Raw genomic sequence first — 25,476 nt, 5'->3', positions numbered from 1 at the left:
AAAGTATACCGGAACATACCTCCTTTAAAACAGCAGACTATTATTTCTGTTTTCTTTTACATTTATTTTTCTCCACTAGCAACTACTGTCCTCTACATGAAAAAAAACTTCCTAAGAATAAATGTTTTGTGTATAGTTCTTCTCCAGAAGGAAGAAAGAAATAAAAGCTGGGCACTTGACTGGAATGCGGCATAAACTGAGAACTAGCTTAGATTCACTAATGTTAGAGAGGACAAAAAATTATGAAAGACTGAATCGATACAATTCCATCCAGGACAGCTCACCAAAGCAGTTCTCCTATCTGGAAGGCTCCATACTCTTCAGTTCACCCCTTAAAAATGATAATTTAGCATACATTTTCTGATGTGCCAGAGAATTTCACTTGTCTTTTTCATTGCTCGTCCATGTAGGTTATTTGGAAATCATAACAACTTTACTTCTGCTACATGAAATTTGTCAGAATTTGTGTTTCAGCTGCAGACATAAAAAAGTATGTACACTGAAGTGAGGAAAATACTACCACACCATCCCTACTTAAAGGGAAATTGTGTAAAGTTGAATTGATTTTTAAAGGGAAAAGTTTCAAAGTATACATTAAAGCATTTCAACTTTTACTACATGCGATTCAGAAATAACAGGTTTCTTACCTCTCGAAAGAACACATCTGCAGGGGTAAGACTTGCTGGAATGTCACACTCCCTTTTGTTTAATGCGATCAGTATAGCAGCATTCACTAGATCAGGCAGCCTGGAGTGGTGATTCTTGAGAGCAATAGCTGCTGCTAGTTTCTCTGCGTGCTCACAGAGCAACAAGCGAGTTGCCATCGGCATCCTTCGTACTGGAAAACTGCCCAGACGTTCAAATACACCAACCTTTTATTAAAAAAAACACCAAATAGACTTAAAGCAGTGATCTAGAAGAATTGCTTTAAGACAAAAATAATACTCTACTGTGTGTGCTGATACCAAAAGAACAGTAGAATTTTACCTGATGAAGAAACTCAATGAAGAAGGAATGTGCTTTTGTCTTATCCTCTAGCTGATGAAGAAGAATGAGAGATGTGTTGCTGAAACCAGCTGCTTCTAAAAAGAGAAAAAAATCTTAGGTCAGAACACTTGATACCTTAATTTCTTTGATAACTATTTTTTTTGCCTCCGAAGTAAACATATTTCTACAAATTTCTATAGTGTTACCGCACTGGTACTTTTTTAAACATAAGCACACACATTTATATATTGCTTACCATGGTATTTTTAATGTGTTTTTTGAACTCTATCACAGCTGAAGGAAAGCCTTTAGAAGAAATCAAATATCTTTAGATCCATACAACTATTATGAAGCACTCCATTCATTATGCTGCTAAAATAGCAGCTCACCAGCTTACTCAAGTTTTAGTAAGATTCAGATTCAAGTTGTTGACTTCATTGTGGACTAGCTATTGCTAAATTTATTATGCCCTAGACCACAGCTACTACAAAATAAAGTGTTAACAGGCGTTCAGACCTAATTGACTCTGTGTTGCCTGCACAATTCCACCGCACAGCATTAAGTGGCTGTGCAGCACTGCTCTACTTTTCTTCTTCCTCAAATGAGCTTTCATCTGAAAAGCCAGCTAACATTTCTGTCCAGACAATCAGGTCCTTCAAAGGAGTCAGTAAGGATGATGGAAGCTTCCTCATTAGGATCCTCACAAGTATCTCACCTCAGCAGAGTTCTCCAGTGCCCAAGTTATTTTCCTATTTCAGAATTTTTCTATATTCTAAGTGTGTTTTAAGCCAAAAAACTACCAAGATACAAAAACTCAGAAGAAGTATCACTATGAGCAAAATCAGCAGGACGATGTCCAAGAAGTTATCAATTCTCACTTCTTGCTTTAGCCAGGAATAAATGCAGATAAGCCGCTGAATTAAAAATAAAGTTGATTCAGAAAATACTGAGGATCTGATGCCTGACAATTTCTAACTGGCTGCCACACACAAACAACAGCAGGAAGCATCATCCATCTGTAACTATTTACTACATGAACTTTCAAACTAAGTCTCTGCTCAGTAATTGGCAACTGCTGCCTAGAGGTCCTGGGGACAGTTTCAAATTAACACTGTTCATAAGAGACAGGGAAGCACGAACAAAGAAGTTTCTTGCTGAAAACGTGTCTACTTTAATCCTTTACGTACAACAAATACTCCAAAATAAATTTCTCTAGTCCTCTTTTAGGCAGACATAAATACCAATGCCCCAGAGGGATACGGGCTCACTCTACCCAGGATCCAAGCCTACCAGAAGCGGTGCAGCCATGCTGACAGAGGGCTAAGCATGAACAAAATAAACTCTTTCTCTCAACACATCTATTTGTGGAAAAGAATTTAGATCTATCCAAGGAATCATGGAAACACAAAAGTGACACCACCTGTTCCTTGCATAAAGTATCCTTCTCAGAAATGTCGTCTTTACAGTTTGTGCTTACTATATGAAGTCAAGAACCACAGATGACTGCAAGTTTATCTGACAGTCTCATAGCATGCATCTTTAAGCCTTTCTGGAAATACGTCTAGTGACGGAAGAAGGGAAGGTACACCTACGCCTTTTTTACAAAGCTTTAATTATAATTTTATCTAGAGTACTATAGACAGTTTTTCACCAAAAAAAAACCCCAAGCCAAAAACCAACAACCAACACCAAAAACCCCAACAAAAAACCACCACACCATTATATTTACCTTCAGGTATAGATTCAGCCCATCTTGGATCAGAGGCAGGGTAATCATCCATTAAGTCCACACTGATCTGAGTCACTGCCTTATCCAGTTCAGCATCAGAATGCAGATCTGCGTTACTTGGAAAGAGCTCAACTACCATGCTTTGTGCATTGACTATATCTTTCCTGAAATAAGAGAAATACAAAGTATGTGAAAGAAAAACAATAGATAGTATTATAGGAACAACAACCACTCAATTAGTAGAATTTTCTGATATGGTTTTTGTAAACAAACATCAAGCATTATTTGGGCTATCTTTAAACTAATTATGGATAAAAGGTATTCTGATTCTATGGATAAAAGGTATTCCATTTTTTTTAAAGCAAGTAGGCTGCACAATCTATAAAACAAAAAAGCACAAGCCAGGAAGTGTTTCAAGTCACTTTTTATTTTATTACCCCTATTATCACAGAATCATAGAATCGTTTGGGTTGGAAGGGACCTTAAAGATCATCTAGTTTCAACCCCCCTGCCATGGGCAGGGACACTTTCCACCAGACCAGGTTGCTCAAAGCCCATCCAACCTGGCCTTGAACACTTCCAGGGATGGGGCATCCACAACTTCTCTGGGCAGCTTTTTCCAGTGCCTCACCACCATCAGAGAGAAGAATTTCTTCCTTATATCTAACCAAAATCTACCTTCTTCCAGTTTAAAGCCACTACCCCTTGTCCTGTCACTACATGCCCTTGTAAAAAGTCCCTCTCCAGCTTTCTTGTAGGCCACCTTTAGGCACTGGAAGGTCTCCCTGGAGACCTCCCTTCTCTTCTCCAGGCTGAACAACCCCAACTCTCTCTGTCTGTCTTCATAGGAGAGGTGCTCCTGGCCTCTGATCATATTTGTGGCCCTCCAACAGGTCCATGTCCTTCTTACATTGGGGGCCCCAGAGCTGAACGCATTACTCCAGGTAGGGTCTCACCAGAGCAGAGTAGAGGGGGAGAATCACCTCCCTTGACCTGCTGGTCACGCTTCTTTTGATGTGGCCCAGAATACAGTTGGCTTTCTGCGCTGCAAAGCGCACACTGCCAGGTCATGTTGAGCTTCTCCTCAACCAATACCCCCGAGTCCTTCTCCTTAGGGCTGCTCTCAATCCATTCTCTGCCCAGCCTGTATTTGTGCAGGACCTTGCAGTTGGCCTTGTTGAACTTCATGAATTTCGCATAGGCCCACCTCTCAAGCCTGTCAAGGTCCCTCTGGATAGCATCCCTTCCCTCCAGCGTGTTGACTGCACCACACAGCTTGGTGGTATTGGCAAACTTGATGAGGGTGCACTCAATCCTACTGTCCATGTTGCTGACAAAGATGTTAAACAACACCAGTCCCAATACCGACCCCTGAGGGACACCCCTTGTCACTGCATATTAGTTATATGCAACTGTCCTCATACAACATGTATGGTTTTAAGCCATACACTGACACAAGAGTATGTGAAAGAGCTGTCTTTATTCAGCCTGAACAGTGGGACAAGAGGTGGCAGTGAAGTGCAATGTTGTCTCAGAGAAATGACGAAGAGGTTCAATGAGCTACCTGAAGAGGTATACGGCAAATTCAAGAATGCAAGCCTGCTCTCAAAATACAGCCTCACTTTTTTCCACATGACCACCAATTTGATGCACATGTCAAGCACAGTGAAAAAAACCTAGAGAGTTATATTATTTCCTTGATGTTCCATCCTCAGTTGGGCTGCCAGAAAATGCATGAATTTGTCAGAAAACTGTCAGAAAAGGCACTGAATTTGTCAGCAGTGGAAAGAATATCAGAAGCAATTAAAGAGCAATATTGGTTAAACTGTACTTCTAAAAACTGGAATTATTATTAAACAACCTTCCATTATTTGCTCTGCATCAACCGCTTGGCCACGTGGACAGGCCATTGCTACATCTGTTCTGTGGAAGGTTTCTCCATTCATTTTACCATACCATTTTTCTGGAAAAATTCTGAATCAAACCTATACACATCAAATTATTAGCAGCTTCTTGTTTCATAAATATAACCCAAATTTTAATCAAAATAACATTAAACTTACATACTGTTTCACACTGTTTTCCTTACTATCTCCTACTTTCTTCTGACCCTGTTTCCAACCCCCTTGTTCACATCCTCAGTGATACCAACTTCTAAATTTTCCTATTTGTTATCTGTGCTCTCAGACCTTAGCTACTCCAGTCACCTCAGGACTACAGCCATCTTCAGCAGCTGTTCTGTTTATTACATGTCCACTTGTGAATACATGTAGATTTTCTTTCTAAATTCTGTGCATGTTTACAGATCTTGTCTTGATATCCTTTATTACATGTGCCTAATCCCCTTCATAATCTTCTACCTCACACGCAGCTCTATGTCAAAAGCACTCCTACTTCCTGTTACCTTAAATCTGTTCTTTTCCAAGTTTTAAGATTCTTTAAGGAGAGTAGTCCTAAGGGGGTTTGTGGGTTGGTTTTTTTTTTTAAATAAATATGTATCGAAAACAATCCCCTCTAAATATAATTAATCTAAGTCTACATCTCTGTTTATCTTCTTACCTCTCCTCCTCCTCCTTTGTTTACATCACTCATCTCAACATCAAACCTTTCAGAGGCATTGCGTGCCTCCCAACAGTCACGTTGCTTTAGTCAGCACAGTTTGATGAACAGTGTATTTCCTTCCACTCCCACTCCCCCCCATATCAGTCAATCTAAAAAAAAATACCATCTTGCCCCAGAATCTGCCATGCTAGTTATTCTTCATGGCCACATAAATAGCAATTAAACACATTAAAAAGTATTACTGAAAACAGCTATGCAAATAAAAATGAGGAAGAAAAGGAAAGAATGTTTTTCAACAACAAAACACCACTTACTAAAAGAATAAAGAAATCAAAATAACAAAGTTTAAAGTTGTTTCACTGGCAGTAATGCAACATCACAGAATTTATGCAGAATAAGCTAAAAATCATTGAGAGTATAGAAGTCCGCTCCTTTCTAGCACATATCGCTTCTTCACTAGCTCAAGATGTATCTAACACTCTCCTAATAAAGATATGCATGTGTCATTAAAATAGCCTTAATTAAAACAGCACAGGAGCACCAAGACAATCTCTTACTCAAATATCAGAGTGCCTTCAACAGCAGCAAACAAAGCCACAAAAATCAAGTGCAATTTCTACCTGCAGTACTGCAGAAAAGCAGCTTTCAGTAATTTAGTCTTATCTTCTGGAACTGTAACTTCTAGCCTACTGGTTGCATCAAACGCAGGACTCTGAAAATGCAAAGTAAAAACTTCAGCTGAAAGACAAATATCAATATCCATTATGAAATTAAAACAGTTTTTCTAAGTAGCAACAACATAGTTTTAAAATAAAAATGCTACCTGGAAGCAGCTGTGTTTATTAAGCCAAACATAAACCCATAAGATACATTACAATGAAACTCACACAGTGGTTTGACCTCAAGCATTTTAATAAAATTCAAACAAACTGCAAAGGAACTTATGCCAACTTATTTCACCAAACGTTTTTTGGTAATTTTAAATATTTTAACATTTAAACCCAACATTTTTGACAGAGTTTAGAAGTTATTCGTGAGTACTATCACCCACAAAAACAATGTAAGTGAAGACAAATCTAGTTAGAGATTAGTTTAGAAAGAAAAATATAGTTCCATTGGAGCAATCATCACAAAGGTCTTCCACTAAAATACTAGTTAACAATAATGATTTAAAAGGTAATTTAATTGGAATAAGGATTGAAACTCATTATTACCCCATAGAAATGTTCTCTAATTTATATTGTAACAACTTTTCTATTCTTCCCTCCCACTCCAGGGCATATACATTTTAAGCAAAACATGTTTGATGTAAATAAGAGCTTAGTAAATATACACTGCACGAAATATTAATAGAAATACTTTAACATATTTTTATAAGACTGTATTAAAAAAAAATATAAACAGAGCAGAAACAATATTCAGCCACCATATAGCCCTTCTTAGCTTAGCCTTGAAGCTTTTCACAGTGTGGTAAGAAAAAGTGTCTCTTATACACACAATGGAACAGACACAAAAGACTGAAGAAGCCATCCTGATCAAAACATGAGAACAAAGTCTGAGTCTCTGCAGTAGTGTTTTATCAGGCCTAGTGACATCCAAACAAACATCCATTACCTCACTTCTTGGTTCAGCAACAGAAGAGGACAGGGAGTCTTCAAGGTCTTCAGGAAGCACAGAAACATTTTCCCTGGACAAGATGGTGATAAGTCCACTTTTTTTGGTAAAGAAGATGGGGAGGCTAGTACAGGAACCTGCTCCTAAAATGCTATCTCCTAAGATGGGGGGGAGGGAAGAAGGAAAAAAAGCACATAAAAGCCACTTTAAGAACCAAATGTAATGGTTTCATAGACAATTATTAAAATTTGTCATGAACCAACAGTAATTGACAACTGCACCTGACTTACAGAAATTGTGGATACTATTTGCTACTCAAGATGCAGATTTCCAGATACTGCAAGTTTAAAAAAAAAAAAAAAGGAGGGGGAAAAAAAGAGAAAAAATAATCAAGATTCAGGTGGTTCAAATTCTACATAAGGACCAATGTGCATGTCCTACTTGAAAACACCTCTGAAGGTGAAGGACAACATACTTAGAGACACCTGACACAGACACCTAGTACAAATTTTAGGCTGAGCATTGACACAAAGTTAACTTCAATGAAAAAAAAAAAATTCCACAGTGAATGTTGGAAGGAGAAAAAAAAAAAAAAAAAAGACAAAAAACCCCCACAAACAAAACCCCCACCCTTTCATATACCAAGAGTGGGGATTTACTTCATTTTCATCTAAAACACTGTACAGTAAGCAATAACAATACTGGAGCATCAGCTCTTTCTCCATACATTCATGAGAAACTCCCAACTTGAAAGATTTAATAAAGAGAAAAAGAAGTGTAAATATGATTCTGCTCTCTGAGAAATCTAAATACTGTAAAAAACACTTACTTAGAGAATATCAATGAAATGTGATTTTTTTTTTTCCCCCTGCTTGTTACCTTGTATGCCAAATACTATTTGCTCCTGCGGTAAAGAAATTCTTCCAGTTCCAGTGGAACAAGCAAACACTTTATCTTCCTTATAGAGGTAAGCAGCATGGCTAAAGTAATCTGGGACTACCAGACAGCACAACACGTCCTCTTCTGACTGAAAGCATTACATATCAACAATATCACATATATAATTAAAACCTTAAACAAACGTCTAACATTTTAAAGGCTCATCTGAGTTGCCTGAATTTGTTTTATTTTTTAACAAGAAGATACAGATATAACTTATAACCTAAAAAACCAAATCAAAACCACTTTTAATTTGCCCTAAAACTTAAGATCCTGGGTTTTTTTTCTTCCATATGTATTAAATTCTCATTAATTTCACATGGAGACATAAGTAAGCAGATAAATTATTCTACCATTTTCACACTCTCCTTCCATCTTAAGATTCAATTTTAAGACACCATTACAGGCAGGGAGGAGAGGGGGAAGAAGTTTACCAAAGAAAGTTAATGCCCAAGTTTATGCTTCCAGAAGAGATAGCACAAACAAGGTACACTAAGGACAACCAATGTGTCCTCCCCTCCCAGTAAGCCAGCTGTCTAGCAAGGACCAAAACACAGGTCTCTTAATTCCTTGTCCTGCTAACAGAGTCTCTGAACAGAGTGAGATCTGTTCTAAATGGATTGCATAAGTATACCATAAAATTCCTCTGTAGAAACTTTCACAGACAGGGCAAAAATTAAAATACATCAGTAATAATCAGATGTTTAGACTTCTATTTTTGAGTATCTTATACTTTAAAATGTAGAGCATAAACTTTACATAGTTACTATCGAACATTAAAAGATGCTAGTACATATTTTCCTCAGAATACTACCAATACGTATTTCCAAGAACAACTTTAAGACAGAGAACTTGATTTTCCATTAGACAAAAATCTGACAGCTGATTTATGTACAGGAATATTCTGAAACACTTTGCTTTCTTAACTCAAACTTCAGAGCCTTCATTTGCATACCTGAAAAGATGGAGTATACTGTGTGACCTCCACAAACACGTCATCAGACATCTGGTAGCCTTTATCTTCTACTGTTACCAGAGTGTAATAGACAAGACATGGATGATCTCCAGGATGCCATGCTGCAGCAAGTATCACCAGTCCATCACTATTCAACAACAGATATTACACCGCTGAGAGGTGATTATTATGTATTTTACTTGCTCAAACTCTACCACTCACAAAAACAGGTATTTAAGTACAATCACAAATAAATATTTTCCAGTATTGTATTTTTTTTAAAAAGGAAAGACTATACTATTTGTTCTTTCAAGGTGTTTTATTATCAGTATTCAGATTGTAGTACAAAACTGAAACAAGGCAGCTGTGATTTTATGTAATTAAATTAAATACAAGAGATACCGAATTGTCTGCATTTGCTGGAACAAGTTACAATTGCTTACTTGCTGCTTTTGTAATATCAAGACAAAACCTGATGAAATACCCAAACCTGACACTAAAAATAGTGAAAAGAATTATTCTTAGGTAATGAATTTGTAATGCTGAAGAGATAATGATAGCATGAAGTCTAGGGTAATGTAGTTATCCAATATGACGTGCTTATTTTATCAACAGTGGCACTCAAGTAAAATTAAATTGCAATTACTTACATAAAGTTTTTGCAAGAAAACAGAACACATTTATCTCATTAATTTAAGTCTTACCAGATGCAAGTGTACTTCCTTACCGATTATGTTGTAAATCCATGTATTGTATATTTACTCCTCCTTTAATATCTTCATAGTTACTTTCAGAACCCTAAAAAAGAATACATCTGACTTATAACTATATATAAATAGGCTAGTAATTAAACAAACACACAAACCCTTTCCAGGTGAGCTGGCTCTTACCCAAATTGCATCTGTAATATGTTCTTTCAGGATCCTGTTGATATCCCAGCTGAGAATATAACGTTCTGATGAATCATCAATCTCCCATTTGTTGAGATTTGAACTTGTTAGCATATAAAAGCTTGATCTCTCTTCATCCCAAAGAACACTAGAAATCTGCATTTAAAGAAGAAAAAGCTAAAAAGGTTAGAGCATAGCCCTAATATTTGGATACAACAATTTACACCACTCTTGGTCCCCCAAAAAATCACTTCCTTGGGCAACCTACACAAGTCACATTACAAGATGAGAGTAGTGCGATAATTTCCAAGAGAAGTCTTATTTTATAGATATAAGAACATCTATAGTAAGTACGTTTCTCATACTTTCTTCCAACTTCTGTAGAACTCACTGACAAAGCTCAACCCAATCACCAACCCTTGGCAACGCTAAATCACAGAAAGTACAACTACAGATTACTGTTAGTTTCTTCAAGTAGTAATGAGACTATTCCTAGAAAGAAGCAAGACTTTGAATCACTGCATATTCTCCAGGAATTATTACTACTTTAAAGTCTCTTTTTATTCAGATCTAAAAAGCAAGTCAGCATTCTCCTTTACAAAGCATACAGATTTATTTGGCCTCTGTCTTTCTTTCGAATTTCAGAGAAATATAAATAACATAAATGAGTCGAGTTTCGTCTCTTTTTTTGGTCATCATACATCCTCACACAGTCTTTTCTTTCTTAAACTCTGAGGCTAGAAATTGCAGAGAGAAATTAAAGCAGATTACTATATGAATGTTTTTCAAGCTTACCATAGCATCGTGTCCAGGAGACAATATACCCAGAAGAGACGAAACCTTTCTACCAATTCCAGAAAACATGCCCTGACCCTGTGGCAGGGCATGCTGATGAATCTTGCCAGAACTATCTGGTATCAATCGAACTAGCTGGCCTCTGGAAGATGATAAAATAAAGCTTCCTCCCTAATAAAAAGAAAAAGCAATTGCATTAAAAAAATAAAAATCACATTCCTGAAACAATTCTATTGTCAGATAAAATTCTTTATGTCAGCTCATAAGGGTAAACACTAAACAGGAACAAGACACAAGGCATGCATAGTACTTGAGAGCTAACAAAGAAAATTAAAAAAAGCATTTATCACATAAAAAGACTGTTTAAACAATTTTTCCACATTATTCTCTATGCTTGGATCAGTGCAGCATACAGCTCACAGTATACTTTCTTTTATTTTAAACAATATTTTTTAAAAATATGAAAAGAAATATATTTAATCAATCTCTACAGGCACTACTACCTGTAACATTCATATGCTGAATTATGAATTAAACTACATTCAACTTCCATGTGTGCAGTTAAAACTTGAAGTGTTACTGAACACGCTGTAACCTTTTTTTAAATAGCACCCTATCCTACAGGACACTAATCCAAATGAACTGCATAACAAATCTTCCATCTGGTTATGTTAAAAAAGACTGGGGTAGGTAATTGAAAAACGAACAGCGTATTAGTGAACATGTAACTGAGAAAAGTTATCACAATGCTTGTACCAGACCAGGAAAGAAAACATTATGTAGATACAAAGAAAGCAGTTGTTTTCTGTTGGGTTTTGGGGTTTTTTTTGTTGTTGGTGGTGGTTTTGACTTGTTTGTTTGTTTGTTTTGAGGAAATTATAAACACTAGCACTAAGTCAAACATCTGACTGGTACTTAGCACTGGCAGAGACTCATTGTCTTATCATTCCACGACATTTTTATCCATGAAACTCCATTTCAGTTTAACAACTGAACTAAAATCTCATGTAATCCTAATGATGAAAAATAGTGTTACCTTTGCACTAAGAAAATGTGAAGTCTTGTGCGTTACGCAAAATTATGCACTCCATTGTAGGTGCTTATATACCTCATTTAGGAGGCAGAGACTTCTGTTAGTGCATCTCTTGCCTGGCCTAATGGGTGCATCTACATGAGCACTTTAATTAGTATCAAGAGTCTGTTTCTGAAGCGACCTTCTGTGAGTCCCCACATACAACCTGCTGGATCACATCACAGCACAGAGCAGTCCAAGTGTACCAGCTGTACATCCTTTGAACGAAACTAAACTGAAAGATGGGCTCTGACCACTAACAGATTATTGATTTCATACAGCTATGCTGGAACTAGTTTAAAATAACAACCTCCCTCCCCACAAATGACCAGTGTAGATAGTGGTATTACCTCAGTACTAACCTTTTCACTTTATAGATTCTCAACTATTGCCTTTCACTACTTTCTAACATAGACATGCCCCCTACCACCAAGGCATTAAAAAAAGGTGCCTTCAATTCAAAACTGATCAAAGTTTGTATGTTACAGGGAATGAACAAAGCCTTTTAAATGTACAATGATTTTCAAAAAAATGAATGCTGAGGGCCTGGAGGTTGATGAATGAATGAACTGTTTACCTGTACAGGAAATGTTCACAGAACAAAATTAAAAAAAAAAAAAATTAAAAAAAAAACCCCAAACCAGCACAATTTTTATCATACTATATAAAAATTTTGCTAAAGGTTAAATCTGCCCAGCGACAGCATGACTAATTAAGTACAGTTGTCATATACGTAATAATGCAGCTTTATAACACTGATTAATAAAAGGGTTCTGCTCTGGAAAAAAAAAAATGTTCCTCTAGCTCTGAATTCACAGTGATGTCAACGTTTCAACTACAGGTGTGATAAGAACTTGCTTTCCTCACCTTGATATCTGAAACTTGGGCACAATTCAACTCTAATAGGGTAGATACATATTAGTGTTTCTTAATATCTTGAAACTCTTAAGAAATTTGTCATTAAGATCACTGTCTTCTGATTAGGCTTACAAATGCTTATGACATGCTGATGCCCTAAAATAGTATTTATAATACAGAATATGAACAGTAGATGTTGAAAAGGTCATGAGATAAAATGTAATTTAATTGATAATAACTAGGTTTGAAGGTAACACGTATTGTAATACACATTGACTTTTTGGATACATTCCATTTTGAGAGTTTTCCCCATTTAGGCACATCAACAGCAGAAAACAGAATTTCTGAGAACAATTCGTAATATACTTGTTTATTACTTTCATAGAGAAATCTCTCAAATTTAGTCACTAGTGAGCTATACCACAAGACACTGAGTGTGTGGTCTGCGGATTCAGATGTAGTTCTCTGGTTTTGTGATAGCAGGGTTTCTACCTCTGGAAGTAATCACAGTAGTAATACTGACACTCCTCAAAAGCTGAGGTACCAAATCACTCCTACTAATCTCGTGGTTGAATCCTGCATGCTTCCCCGACTTATTTATGACTTATTTATTATTTATGACTACCAGTCATCTCTGCCACTTAAGATCATCACACTCATCAACAATCTCTGAAATTACTCCTCAGAATGTCTGATAGTTTGCTTTGCAACATTTATTGGAGATTTAGGACTGATAATGTGGAGCATGCTGTTTAATTTTTAAATTAGGAATTAAAGCAGTATTTTAATCTAAATCATAGTGTACTGTACCTTTACTGCTGTTAGGAAACTGCACAGAGAGCCTCCAAAGTCTGTAAAAGTCTCCGTATAGGAACCTTCACGCGCAAGATTGGGCCAGTAGCGCACAGAACCTTTGCGGGTAGCAACCATTATTGCCAGAGACTTGAAATGAGAAGAAAATTAACAGAACATGCAAGACAGTAATAATCAGACCGCAGCTCTAACTAAAACGTTATTTTACGTATCAAGATTGTGGGTGAACAAACACACAAAAAAGTAGTAAATACATGTGGATGCACACTGACAAGCCTAGAACTGAATTGCAAAATGATTCTGTAGCATAACTTAATATGTGCAGGGAATGTTATACTCGCTTATTTTGCCAACAATAACATTTTCTACTGGTTCTTGTTCCTGATAACTCAGGGTCTGCTATTGAAATGCAAACAAAACTTAACAGTTACAAGACAGAAAAGAGCCTGTGAAGAATTTCAGATGCCAAGAGTTACAAACTACTATGGAAGACTTAAAATGCAGACTACAATTTAACAAAGAAACTGCTCTAGTGTCATTAAGAGAAATATCAAATCACACAGTGGCTCTTCTCTTTATAAAGACATAAGCCCACAGTGTGCCTACATTAGGGCTTCTGACGCAGGAAATCACTCAGGATACCAAATTCAAAGCATGAAGCAAGAGACTGTGTTCAAGTAGAGATTTAAACAGAAAGCATTGTATCTAATCTACTGGTTGTTGAAAAAAAATCACAGAACAATAGAAGAACTGTTATGCAGCTCCTTGGAGTTTTCTAACTGATTTTAGGCTAGACACAAAGGAGAGCAGTTGGTTAATGAACATCATAACAATTAAAAAAATACCAAAGAACACATTGTCCTTTGGGATTCCTGCCCATTATTTAATATTTTTCATTTTAGTGAAATATTTTCTACCACTAATATTTCCACTTCACTCTATAAAATCACAGTATCCATGCACAGTGCACAAGCTGAAGAAAGATGAAATAATAATAATAAAAAAAAAAATCTTTGTTTAGGTTTATTACTTCCTCTTTAACTTCTTTGGGTACGAGTAAGTCATAGAGCATTTAGAGTTTTATGAGCTATCACAAAATACTAAGATTGCTTTTCATCATCTGGAAGTGTAACACAATAACAAGTCAAAGGAAAAGATCCTATTACATTATTCTGTGCTGCTGCTTCCTACCAAAGACAACTGCTTATCCAGTTGTATTAGAGCACCACATATATGAAGTGAAAATTACACCCAAGCTGAAAATGAGAGCTGCTTTTCTTCATGAATGATAGTAACAGACACATTAACTTACTTTCAGAAAACTTAACTGATCTTCAAACCTCACCCTCTAGCACAGTATGTTACGAAAAGGCACTTCGGAAAGTAATCAGTCAAGACAAATCATCTGTCCTGTCAGTGCCAGCTTCCTTATAAAGACCAGCCAAGGGAGGGTGCTGGTGTTTGCTCTTCATCCCTGTGTACTCAGAACTGAACCACTGCTGAACAACTTTTTCAGCCAGCATGCATTTAAATTGCACTTGCTTAGACCGAGTATTTGATTGCCCTGGTGTTTGTTAACACAATACTTCTTAGTTTACTGTATTTTTGTTTGTTATGAAAGCACACCAAGTAATCCTTAGAAAAAACTATTATTTAATCTGATCATATAACACTAAATGATGTAATTTGAAAATACTAGCAGAATTCTGTTTATTTCAAACATAGTTATTGCAAACTATCAACCCTGACCTTTTGAATAGATAGTACAACACCAAATGCAGGTTTCAAATGAGTATTTGATAAAATAGGGTATATTTAAAGTTATTGTAAAAGTATTTTTAAACACTAAAATTGAAAACTTGATCACCTGCAGAGAAGGCGCTTCACCTGAGGAACTGACACAAGATATAGCTGCTAAACTAGAACTCCACTCGAAGTCACTGGGTGGCAGCTGCAGTTCCTTGCACAGAGATAACTGTAAGAAAGAAAGAGATGCCATAATAAATATGAGACTGGAAGAACCTACTCCTCTGCCACAAAATCTTTAGACTTTTTGACCCTGCTAAAAATTAATTTTCAACTAGCCCAGACACTAAGTAAGGGAACCAAAAGAATGTCACAAGACATTTTCAGCAAGGTTGTCACAACCAGCTAAAACACACCTACTTGTACATTTTCAAACATCACTGGTTTTCTTTTAGTTATTTCTGAGTGTTTCTCACAACACTACAATACTGAATTATTTCTTTCAGAGGTGCAATTATTTGACCCTTAATACAATATGCTAACAAGGCAGCAAAACAAAAATTAAACTACAAGTGCTTGAGAAAGCTCACTAAGTACTTACAGACTGGAGAGGGGAAACACTCCTCCCCCTCCCCCCCAAAAGTTAAACCACCAGAAAAATTTTAATCCCTTGAAAAATCTCTACAAGTACCAGAATGCATATGCATACCTGACACTCCACTGTAAGTGCAGAATCTGTATAATTAACATATGTTGCACTAATTGAAAGATACTGATTTTGTAACTACAGGTTTCCTCTGAACATATTTGCTATTCACTGAAATAATGCTGAAAGAAGGACAGCCCAGAGGGGAAAAAACCCTCTTGACATAAGAAACCTAGATGAAACATACGTTTATCACAGCTGAAAGTAACTTATTTTTCTGACAAGTTGAAAATCAGTCCCAGAATAACCTAAACCAATCTGTAACGTATCAACTAGTTTTTAACTATTAAAATGTAAGCTTTATCAAGACTATCTAACATAAGAGACACACCTACTAAAATGCAAAGAATTAACCTTAGTATTAAGGTGACAACTGAAAATGAAGAGAGGAATATAAAAATGTTAAGCTCCCTCAAAAGCTTGAGTGTCAGTTACTGTTGTGAGTATGACTTCATACCAACCCTGCTGCTTTTGGGGGAAACCAGACAAACTCCAATTTATAAAGAAACTCTTGCTTTAAAAAACCACAAGTGAATAACTTGTTCAACTAGCATAAAATATAGAAGCTTCTCCATCTTGATCCTTCAGTTACCTTAGCTACTGGTGACTGACCAATCTTCCAAATAATCAGCCTCTCTCTATGGACTAGCCAGGCCCATCCACTTTCATCCACTTGAACGCTCAGCTGGTCATCAGCTACATAAAAATCAATTTTTTTAAAGCATTCAGATTTTTAAAACACTGCAGAGTAACCTTAAGACAAATAAACTTTCATCCTCATATCAAAATAACAAATATATTTTCTTGTAAATTCCACGTTAGAATTTCCATGTATTTGATTAAGATACCAAATTACTACATACAGTTTAAAAATCTATTTGACAAACGCTCAACTTTTGAGAGTGAAAAGCAAGACAATCCTAGAAACTATTTCCACCAATTTACAGCAGATTATAATAGCTTTGTAAATTGTTCAGCAATTTTTAAGATTATTTTTAAGATATGCATTTTTTGTTCCTCTTATATCTACTATTAAAAAAAAAAAACAAACCAAAACCAAAAAACCCCACACTTATCCACAGGGAAAAAAATGGTTAGGGGACCAATATCTTGAACTCAGGGAAAAGTTTGTATCACTGGAGCTTTTAGAACTGATAACACACGTGGATTAAAAATAAATTTTAAAAAAATTAGAGCATCCACTCTAGGACACAACAGAATCAAAACAAGTGAAAAAGGGGAGAAAGAGCCAGTAACCACAAGTTACTAAAAAAATACTATTGGCTTTCTTTATAACCTTGGATTTTACGATATATTGGTTAAGACAGCACCTGAAGGATATTTACATGCATCCATACCCATGTGGGAGCTATTACAATTATAGTTACATAGTTAACCAAGTTGGATTAAAACCAAGGCACAAACATTTCATTTTCCACTGTAAAGTCAGCATTTAAACGGCATCAACACCACCTTAACACTTCTCTCACCTGTCAATTTTCATAAAGAAAATAAAGATAAAATCACTTCTTACCATCAGCCTTCTTCAGGGCTTCCATAACCTTAACAGGCAGAGAGGATCCAAAAGCCTTAACGCCATAGTTAATAGTCTCACTTGCTGAGGGATGCTGGACAACTCTGGTAGGAGTTGCTCTTAAACAAAACAAGAAATTATAGTTAGTTTTTTATTGTTTCTTCATCCGCTTCAACATCTACTTCATTAGTATCTTTTTAGAAACAGATGTGATGAAATGGGTATATGTAAAATAAACATGCTCCCTCTGCGAGCACCATCTAAAGCAGTAGTTTGGCGGCCTCCTTACAAGTCGTTGGCTGTCATTAAATTCCTCGATTTTTTGAAGAACTGATTCTGAATATGCATTCCTCCCCCAGCAGCAGAATTACTGTTCAACTTCTCTACATTCTGGTTATCTATAGAATAAAGCTATCCACCACGCCAGGCTGGGGAAGCTCAACAGAAGTTATTCCCTGACTGCAGGGCCTATTTCCATCCCCAGTTCTAACACTGCTGGGCAGTACACCCTACGCAACACTTCGAACACCTGTGGCAGCGTCGATCAGCCAGCACTTCTACTGCCCATGCCTCCTCTACTGTGGAGGCTGTGGTTCTTACCCGTTTCAGTCATTATTTGTTTCACAATGTAATTTATAAAATTAGCCGTTTTGCGTCTTCCCTCACCTTCTCTCTCTGGAACAGCATAGGCCTGTTTTGTCTTTTGAACATGATTAAGTGGGTAAATCGCTTTGAGAAAATATTGCCCTTTTTTTATTTCTCCTCACAAGTAAAAGGATGTCACAGACCTCCCCAGTGTGAAATGCCAAAAGATGACGGCAACACAGCTAGAAGACAAGCCTGACACCTGGTTTGGAAAAACCACTGTATTAAACAGGCCTGAAGTAAAAGTTCCCCAAACCTGAAAATGGGCAATCTTGTTTTCCTCAAAAACAAACAGCTGCTCCTGAGAAAAAGAGATTCTGAACCCCTGAAATTGATCTGGGGCTCATGTCAAATCTCAGTTTTGATTCATATGGAAGGGAGAAGAGGGGAAGCTGGGGGGGGGGGGGGCACGGGAAATTCCTAAACTTTGACTATTTTATCTTCTTTTTAAACAGAGAGATTCTTATTCTTTCATATTTTTCCTGTACCGGGGATACATGTGAGGAACCCCCGACTTCAAACGCTAAGAGCTACTTACAACACTGAACACGTGGTATTGTATATTTATAGCTTTAATGTACAATACCACTTTTAAAGATCCTTAAAACCGTTCAACTGTAACAGGGGAGGGGCGGGGCTGAGGTGCCGGCCCGGCGGGAAAAGGCGGCTCGCAACCCCTCGCCCCCGCCTGGGGCCCGGCCGGGACTCACCGGGCGGAGAGGGAGCCGCTCCTCCACAGCACCGGGGAGCCGGCTGCCGCCACGACGGCCAGGTTCTTCCTGCTGCCCGGCCGGGAGAGAGGGCTGGGAGCGGCGCTGCCGAGGTTCCTGCGGGCCGACCCGCCGGCGGTCCGCGGGGAGGCGGGAGGCGAAGGGAACATGGCTGGGGAGCGGGCAGCGGGCAGCGGCGCCGCGCCTGGCCTCCCGCCGGGCGCCGGTTGATTGCGTCACTCGGGGCGGGAAGAGCGGAGAGCGGCGCAGCCCCTGCCGGGCAGCGGTGGAGACCCCGCGCCGCCCGCCTCGCCCTGCCCAGGCCCGCCCAAACGCATCGGAGCGGGAACGCGCTGGCGCCGAAGCGCCCGATTTCCACCGTATCCGCACCAGTGCTCCCGCCGCCCTCAGAGGAGGCTTTTTGGGAGAGCAGAGCGAGGCCGCTGCAGGCCCCCGGGCACGGCCTGACCTTGGGGGGACGGCTGTCGTGCCGTGCCCTTCTCCCCAGCACAGGAGCCGGAGCGGCCGCTTGCCTCACTCGGCAGCTTCGGCGGCTAGCGGGGTCGGGCGGTCTCACAAAAGCACAGATTCCCCTCGCTCAGATCTTCCTGACGGCGGCCAGAAACGCTCGGTCCTTCGGGATGCTCCCAGAGGGAATCACAAGGCTGGATGCGGGCACCGTGTTTCACCGAATTAATGCAGTTCTGGCGCTAACCAACTCGAGCAGAGAGAGGTGGCTGGATACACTCAACTGCTGTGGAAAGGCCACTGCAAACTGCTGTTTGGCACTTTGGGAGGGACGTGTTTTCCACTAACAGAGTTACCTGATCTTTAAAATAGCCTGTGCTGTAATCTGTGTTTGTCCCCAAATTTCTAGTTAAAAATCCCACGAAGAAAACATATTCTGTGCAAACCTTGGTGTGTTTCACATCTATGGTAAATAAGTCATGCGCTACATGCATTCAACGGTATAGAACGAAATTTTAGTCTTAAAGGGGAACTAAATTTTCTCATTGAAAGAAAACACCTGGCTCCATTCATTTGTATGAAAAAGCTTTCAGAAGTTATGTATGTACCATCTGCTTGGGGAAGAAGTTGAGTTGTATGTATGTTATCAATGAAGCTAATGAGTTCAGATAAAACTAACCAAAAACAATATTCAGAAATTTCCCATCATTTTCCAACAATATGTTCTTTGATTAAAAAGTTATGGTTGTTAAGCTTTCTGTGTGGATTGTGGTCCAATATGAACCTGAAATGCAGAGGAGAGAAACTTGAGATGCTTCATCTGGCAGTACTGGAGCATGAGGCACCTGTCCGTTTCAGCGCTTTGCATTTTAACTTCACTCCGTCTGCTTTGATTTCAGGAAGCAAAATGGGAACATTTAGTGGAGCTTCACCATACTGTTACATTAATGTAGTATCCTTCTCTATAGCCTTCTCTGTTATACTCCATGCAGCGATGCTCAGTCATCACGCTACTGTTGTTTCATCAAGAAAAACAAACCAACCAAACCAGAAAATGCACTCACAGACAAGCAGATGGGGAAAAACTGAGTAAAATTCAAGCTGCCATCCACATTTCCCAACATCCATGAATGGTGACACTCAAATTATTTTAAAAACTGAAAGCTCCCCTTCACATCTCGTTTCTAAAATATTTGAGATGATGCAGTGTGAGCAGTCGGGTTTTGCTGATTGACTCCTGTATACACTTTGCCACACTGCCTCTGGGAGTTACTCCGCTTCCTTTAGCTGGCCCAGCCCTGTGTTAAGAGCCCCATCAGGAGAATACAACTCAACCTTTAAATCTCATTTTCGACACATAGTTTGTGCTGATACCAGTTAAGAGACTTAACCAGTTCTTGAACTGGGGCTTGTGGGATATTTGTTATTCACATGAAGAGGTGAATGGCCAGAAGGCAATTTTGATGATACTGACCTAGTGGAGACTTGAACAAAGAGAACGGAAATAGTAGACTTATATTAGAGCCACAACTTCAGAATATATGGGATTGATCATCTTTTTACTTCTGTTTTTTATTTATTCATCAATGGATTGAAAAACAGGGTAGAAAACACTGCTTGGGTAGACTAGCCACAAATAGCTGCCTACCTATTTAGAAAGAAAATTAGTTTAAAAAGACAGCAGCAAACTCCATCATCTGCAGAGCAAACAAAATTCTCCCTAATTCATTAACTGAATATGCCTTATGGGACTACGCAGATGTTTAAACACAGATGTGTATAAAAGATCGGTACTGTTTTCTTCTTCATAAGATAAGAAATGTAATGTCTTGCTCATCAGAATACAGAGTTCCCTAATCGGTCAGGGTATTAATCTATTGGATCATTGCATCATGACTTAAGACCCCTTAAGCAACTGGAAACAATTCTCCCCATTCAAGACAGCTAAAATGTTGCACAGTGGAAATGTGAAGACAGAATTGGCAGAGATCACAAAGGCAGGATATTCTCTTCTGTCACTCCCCTAACTGGAATCCACTCCATTTTCAAAGATTAAAGTATTGACAGAAAAGAGGCTCTCTGTATCAGAAGATTAAAGCAAAAAGTTGCATTAACTACTTGAAAGCCGAGTTGAAAGAACTTTAGCTCTTTCAGAGATGCCAATCATTCACTGCAGTGATGTTGTGATCAGTACTCTATTTAAGCATTAAAATAAATAGTTTAATAAAGTAGTTTAAGTAATAAAGTTACTCAAGACACTTCATTTTCAGTGTCTTATTTCTCTCAGGAAAACATTCATGCTGTTGAGAATCAAAAAACTAATTAGGAACACAGTAAAGGGATTAAGCATACATTGAGAGCTGACCTTTCTCCAAATACTCAACCCTAACTAATACACTCAATTTAGCAAGGTATTTTTGAAAGCAATTAGATACAGTATTTAAGCCCCAAAAGTCATGACTGGGTAGCAGAAGTTAAGGAAGGAAATAGTTCTGGCCTCTGAGGAAAAGGCAGTATTAATTAAAGACTTCAAAATTATGCCCATAGGTATCAACTAAAATATGGCAACTAGTGATAGAAACTGAAAAATGTTTATATTGCATATTTGATATACATGTGTGCATGTAAAATTAATTAGATTTATTTTTGAATGTCTGGAAAATCATCTTCACTACTTTTCCACACAGAGAAGCTGTGTTTAAGCCAAAGTTGAACACTAGTGTGTGCGGCTTAAAAGAGAGATGGTCTTATATAGTGCGCTGCACCAGGGCTGTATACAAGGACACTTTGAAACCTCTACCAATTCTGAATAAGGTCTGGCCTTTCCTTCAGGAAACGTTAGGTAAGCTTAATTTGACTAAAATTGCACTTAGCTGCGATCAAAAGCATTTCTGAGTACCTTTTGGCCTTTGGAATACACTAGGAGTAGCACAGCTGTGTTTTGAGCTGTTAATACCATCCCTCATGGAACTGAACCTCTTCCTATTAACAGTAGCTTAAACAAAACAAATAGCAGATATACAGTATTACTAAAACCTGAAGGAGGCAATGATGGAAAATACAGTCAGTGAGTGTATGAAAGTTTGGTTTATACTTCTTTCTGATGCACAGTCAGATGCTCTCACATTAAGTCTTTCCTACGTTGCATGGCCCCTTTTTGCCCCATGGACCACGCTACACCAAGTTCACAGGTTCAATCCCTGCTTACTGCAGGGGGGTTGGGCTCGATGATCTCTCAAGGTCCCTTCCAACCCAAAGCATTCTATGATTCTGTGATTCTACACAAGGCATTGGCATGAAGTAACTCCTTAGCAAAAGACGGATTGTTAGATACACACCAACAGTTTCCACCTCAGACAGGAAGGTCTTCAACTCTTCTAACAAGAAGAATGCAATACTTTTTCTCACACCTTTTTCCTCATTAAGCTACTAGGGCTCCTACAGTTCAAAATACAACCACAACCAGTGTGGACTAGCACTGTGCTGGAAGTGTACAGCATGCCATATGCACACATCACATACATTGTGGGTGTGTAAACCACAGATCTGAAGCTGTCTAGTAAAGCTTTCTACTTGCAGATTACTAAAAAAGTTTGTTTTCTCACCTTGTTGAGGTCTGTGGTTTGTTCCAAGGAGTATTTTGAGTAGTTCTAACCTGAACAAAGTCTGTTATCCAGAGCACCTGTTATGGCAGACATTTACCTTTCTGTGGACTAGAGCTTTTCTATAGCTTTTCACACTTTTCTGTAGACTGCAACACCTGCCAGAACAACTAATGAACAAAAGACAGAAAACATTTGTTTCGGCTGCACGTAATTCCTGTAACCTGTGTATACACATGAATAAAGGGGCTCGTTGCATCTCACATAAGGACAGATTATATGAGTAAAGATTAAAGTTCAAGCCCCTCAAAATACATTACAAAGAGAATAATTGGTAGTCAAGACTGAAATGAAACGGTGGGTCAGTGGTATGTCTGTCATAATTTTAATACAATATCTGCTTCTAGTAAAACTGTATCAGAAGATAAAATTACACCTGGATGTAATTTTTTCATTCCTTAGCACAGGGATCTCTTTAGCGTTTTCACTGCGTTCCACAAAGCGCCATTAATGGCACATTAGATAAACATTCTAAGCTTGCCGAGCACTAGGTATCTCACCTATTGCCAATAACGTTTTCCAGCAAAAAGTTTTCCTAGCATAGATGAGTTTTATAGAATCATAGAATCATTTAGGTTGGAAAAGACCTTTAAGATCATCCAGTCCAACCATTAACCTACACTACCAAGTCCACCACTAAAACAATTAAGGGTAGAGTAGCAATTTCATGTTTCCTGGCTTGGTGGATGGATTATTTTTTAAGGAAAGTAAAAACTTGGAATCATTAAGGTTGAAAAGGATCTCCAAGATCATCAGTCCAACCATCAACCCAACACCACCATGCCCACTAAACCATGTCCCAAAGCGCCATGTCTACAAGTTTTTTGAACACCTCGAGGGATGGTGACTCCACCACCTCTCCGGGCAGCCTGTTCCAATGCTTGACCACTCTTTCCATGAAGAAATGTTTCCTAATATCCAATCTAAACCTCCCCTGACACAGCTTAAGGCCATTTCCTCTCATCCTATTGCTTGTTACTTGGGAGAAGAGACCAACACCCACCTCACTACAACCTCCTTTCAGGTAGTTGTAGAGAGCAATAAGGTCTCCCCTCAGCTTCCTCTTCTCTAGGCTAAACAATCCCAGTTCCCTCAGCCACTCCTCATAAGACCTGTGCTCCAGACCCTTCACCAGCTGTGTTGCCCTTCTCTGAACATGCTCCAGCACCTCAATGTCTTTCTTGTATTGAGGGACCCAAAACTGGACACAGTATTCAAGGTGCGGCCTCACCAGCGCCGAGTACAGGGGGACAATCACCTCCCTGCTCCTGCTGGCCACACTATTCCTGATACAAGCCAGGATGCTGTTGGCCTTCTTGGCCACCTGGGCACACTGCTGGCTCATGTTCAACCGGCTGTCTACCAACACCCCCAGGTCCTTTTCGGCCAGGCAGCTTTCCAGCCACTCTTCCCCAAGCCTGTAGCATTGCCTGGGGTTTTTGTGACCCAAGTGCAGGACCCGGCACTTGGTCTTGTTGAACCTCATACATTTGGCCTCAGCCCATGGATCCAGCCTGTCCAGGTCCCTCTGTAGAGCCTTTCTACCCTCCAGCAGATCGACACTCTCAACCAGTTTGGTGTCATCTGCAAACTTACTGAGGGCGCACTCAATCCCCTCACCCAGATTGTTGATAAAGATGTTAAACAAGATTGGCCTCAAAACAGAGCCCCGGGGAACACCGCTTGTGACCAGTCAGCAACTGGATTTAACTCCGTTCAGCACAATTCTCTGGGCTCGGCTACCCAGCCAGTTTTTTACCCAGCGAAGAGTACGCCTGTCCAAGCCATGAGCTGCCAGCTTCCTTAGGAGAATGCTGTGGGAAACGGTGTCAAAGGCTTTGCTGAAGTCCAGCTAGATGACATCCACAGCCTTTCCTTCATCCACCAGGCGGGTCACCAGGTCATAGAAGGAGATCAGGTTGGTCAAGCAGGACCTGCCTTTCGTGAACCCATGCTGGCTGGGCCTGATCCCCAGGTTGATCTGCACTTGCCTGTTGAGGTCACTCCATATCAACTGCTCCATAATCTTCCCCGGCACCAAGGTCAGGCTGACAGGCCTGTAGTTCCCCGGGTCCTCCTTCCGGCCCTTCTTGTAGATGGGCGTCACATCGGCAAGCCTCCAGTTGTCTGGGACCTCCCCTGTTAACCAGGACTGCTGATAGATGATGGAGGGTGGCTTGGAAAGCTCCTCTGCCGGCTCCCTCAATACTCTCGGGTGGATCCCATCTGGCCCCATAGGCTTGTAAGTGTCCAGGTGGTGTAGCAGGTCATTAACTGCTTCCTCCTGGATTATGAGGACTCCATTCTGCTCCCTGTCCCTGTCTTCCAGCTCAAGGGGCTGAGTACCCAGGGAATAACCGTTCTGGCTATTAAAGACAGAGACAATGAAGGCGTTAAGTACCTCAGCCTTTTCCTCATCCTTAGTGACAATGTTCCCCCCCACATCCAGCAAAGGATGGAGATTCTCCTTGGCTCTCCTTTTTTTAATGCAACCTGGAAAGTTTCTAGCTTTTTAAAATTATCTTGTGGGGTTTTGCATCTTCAGAAAGTCTAGAGAGATTCTCTTGGAAGAGATCCTTAAATTAAAAACATGAAGACTACTCTTTACTGCCAAATGTACCCTCCTGCAGTTATTCAAATTAATGTAGTGCTATTATTTTACTAGTTGTCCTTGAGAAGATAGTTTACTAGTTGTCCCTAACAAGGTAGTTAGGCAAAACCTGGGATTTCTATGAATGAAATTTTAAGTAACAATAAAAAAAAAAATCCTTAGCTATGCCTTAAAAAAAGG

At 39.1% G+C, this 25,476-nt stretch overlaps 1 protein-coding gene across 2 annotated transcripts in view; it reads right to left on the bottom strand.

Moving 5' to 3' along the window:
- NUP133 (nucleoporin 133) overlaps positions 1-18,725 on the bottom strand; it is a 37,500-nt gene extending 18,775 nt beyond the window's left edge. Inside the window, exons 1-15 of one of the 2 annotated variants that reach the window (XM_075707923.1) lie at positions 18,556-18,725; positions 17,201-17,319; positions 16,259-16,362; positions 15,082-15,189; positions 13,212-13,343; positions 10,472-10,642; positions 9,677-9,832; positions 9,514-9,584; positions 8,787-8,934; positions 7,772-7,919; positions 6,893-7,050; positions 5,899-5,990; positions 2,717-2,880; positions 988-1,082; positions 648-872 (exon numbers count right to left, since the gene is read on the bottom strand). In XM_075707923.1, the coding sequence (XP_075564038.1) occupies positions 648-872; positions 988-1,082; positions 2,717-2,880; positions 5,899-5,990; positions 6,893-7,050; positions 7,772-7,919; positions 8,787-8,934; positions 9,514-9,584; positions 9,677-9,832; positions 10,472-10,642; positions 13,212-13,343; positions 15,082-15,189; positions 16,259-16,362; positions 17,201-17,319; positions 18,556-18,725 (2,061 nt within the window). Of the gene's footprint in view, positions 1-647; positions 873-987; positions 1,083-2,716; positions 2,881-5,898; positions 5,991-6,892; positions 7,051-7,771; positions 7,920-8,786; positions 8,935-9,513; positions 9,585-9,676; positions 9,833-10,471; positions 10,643-13,211; positions 13,344-15,081; positions 15,190-16,258; positions 16,363-17,200; positions 17,320-18,555 lie in introns of those variants that run through there. The other variant, XM_075707924.1, reaches the window with a different exon arrangement.
- Positions 18,726-25,476: the final 6,751 nt, after the last annotated feature.

Source organism: Pelecanus crispus, chromosome 3 (genome assembly GCF_030463565.1).
Source record: "Pelecanus crispus isolate bPelCri1 chromosome 3, bPelCri1.pri, whole genome shotgun sequence".
Lineage (NCBI taxonomy): Eukaryota > Metazoa > Chordata > Aves > Pelecaniformes > Pelecanidae > Pelecanus > Pelecanus crispus.
This window is presented reverse-complemented; position numbering and strand designations above follow the sequence as displayed.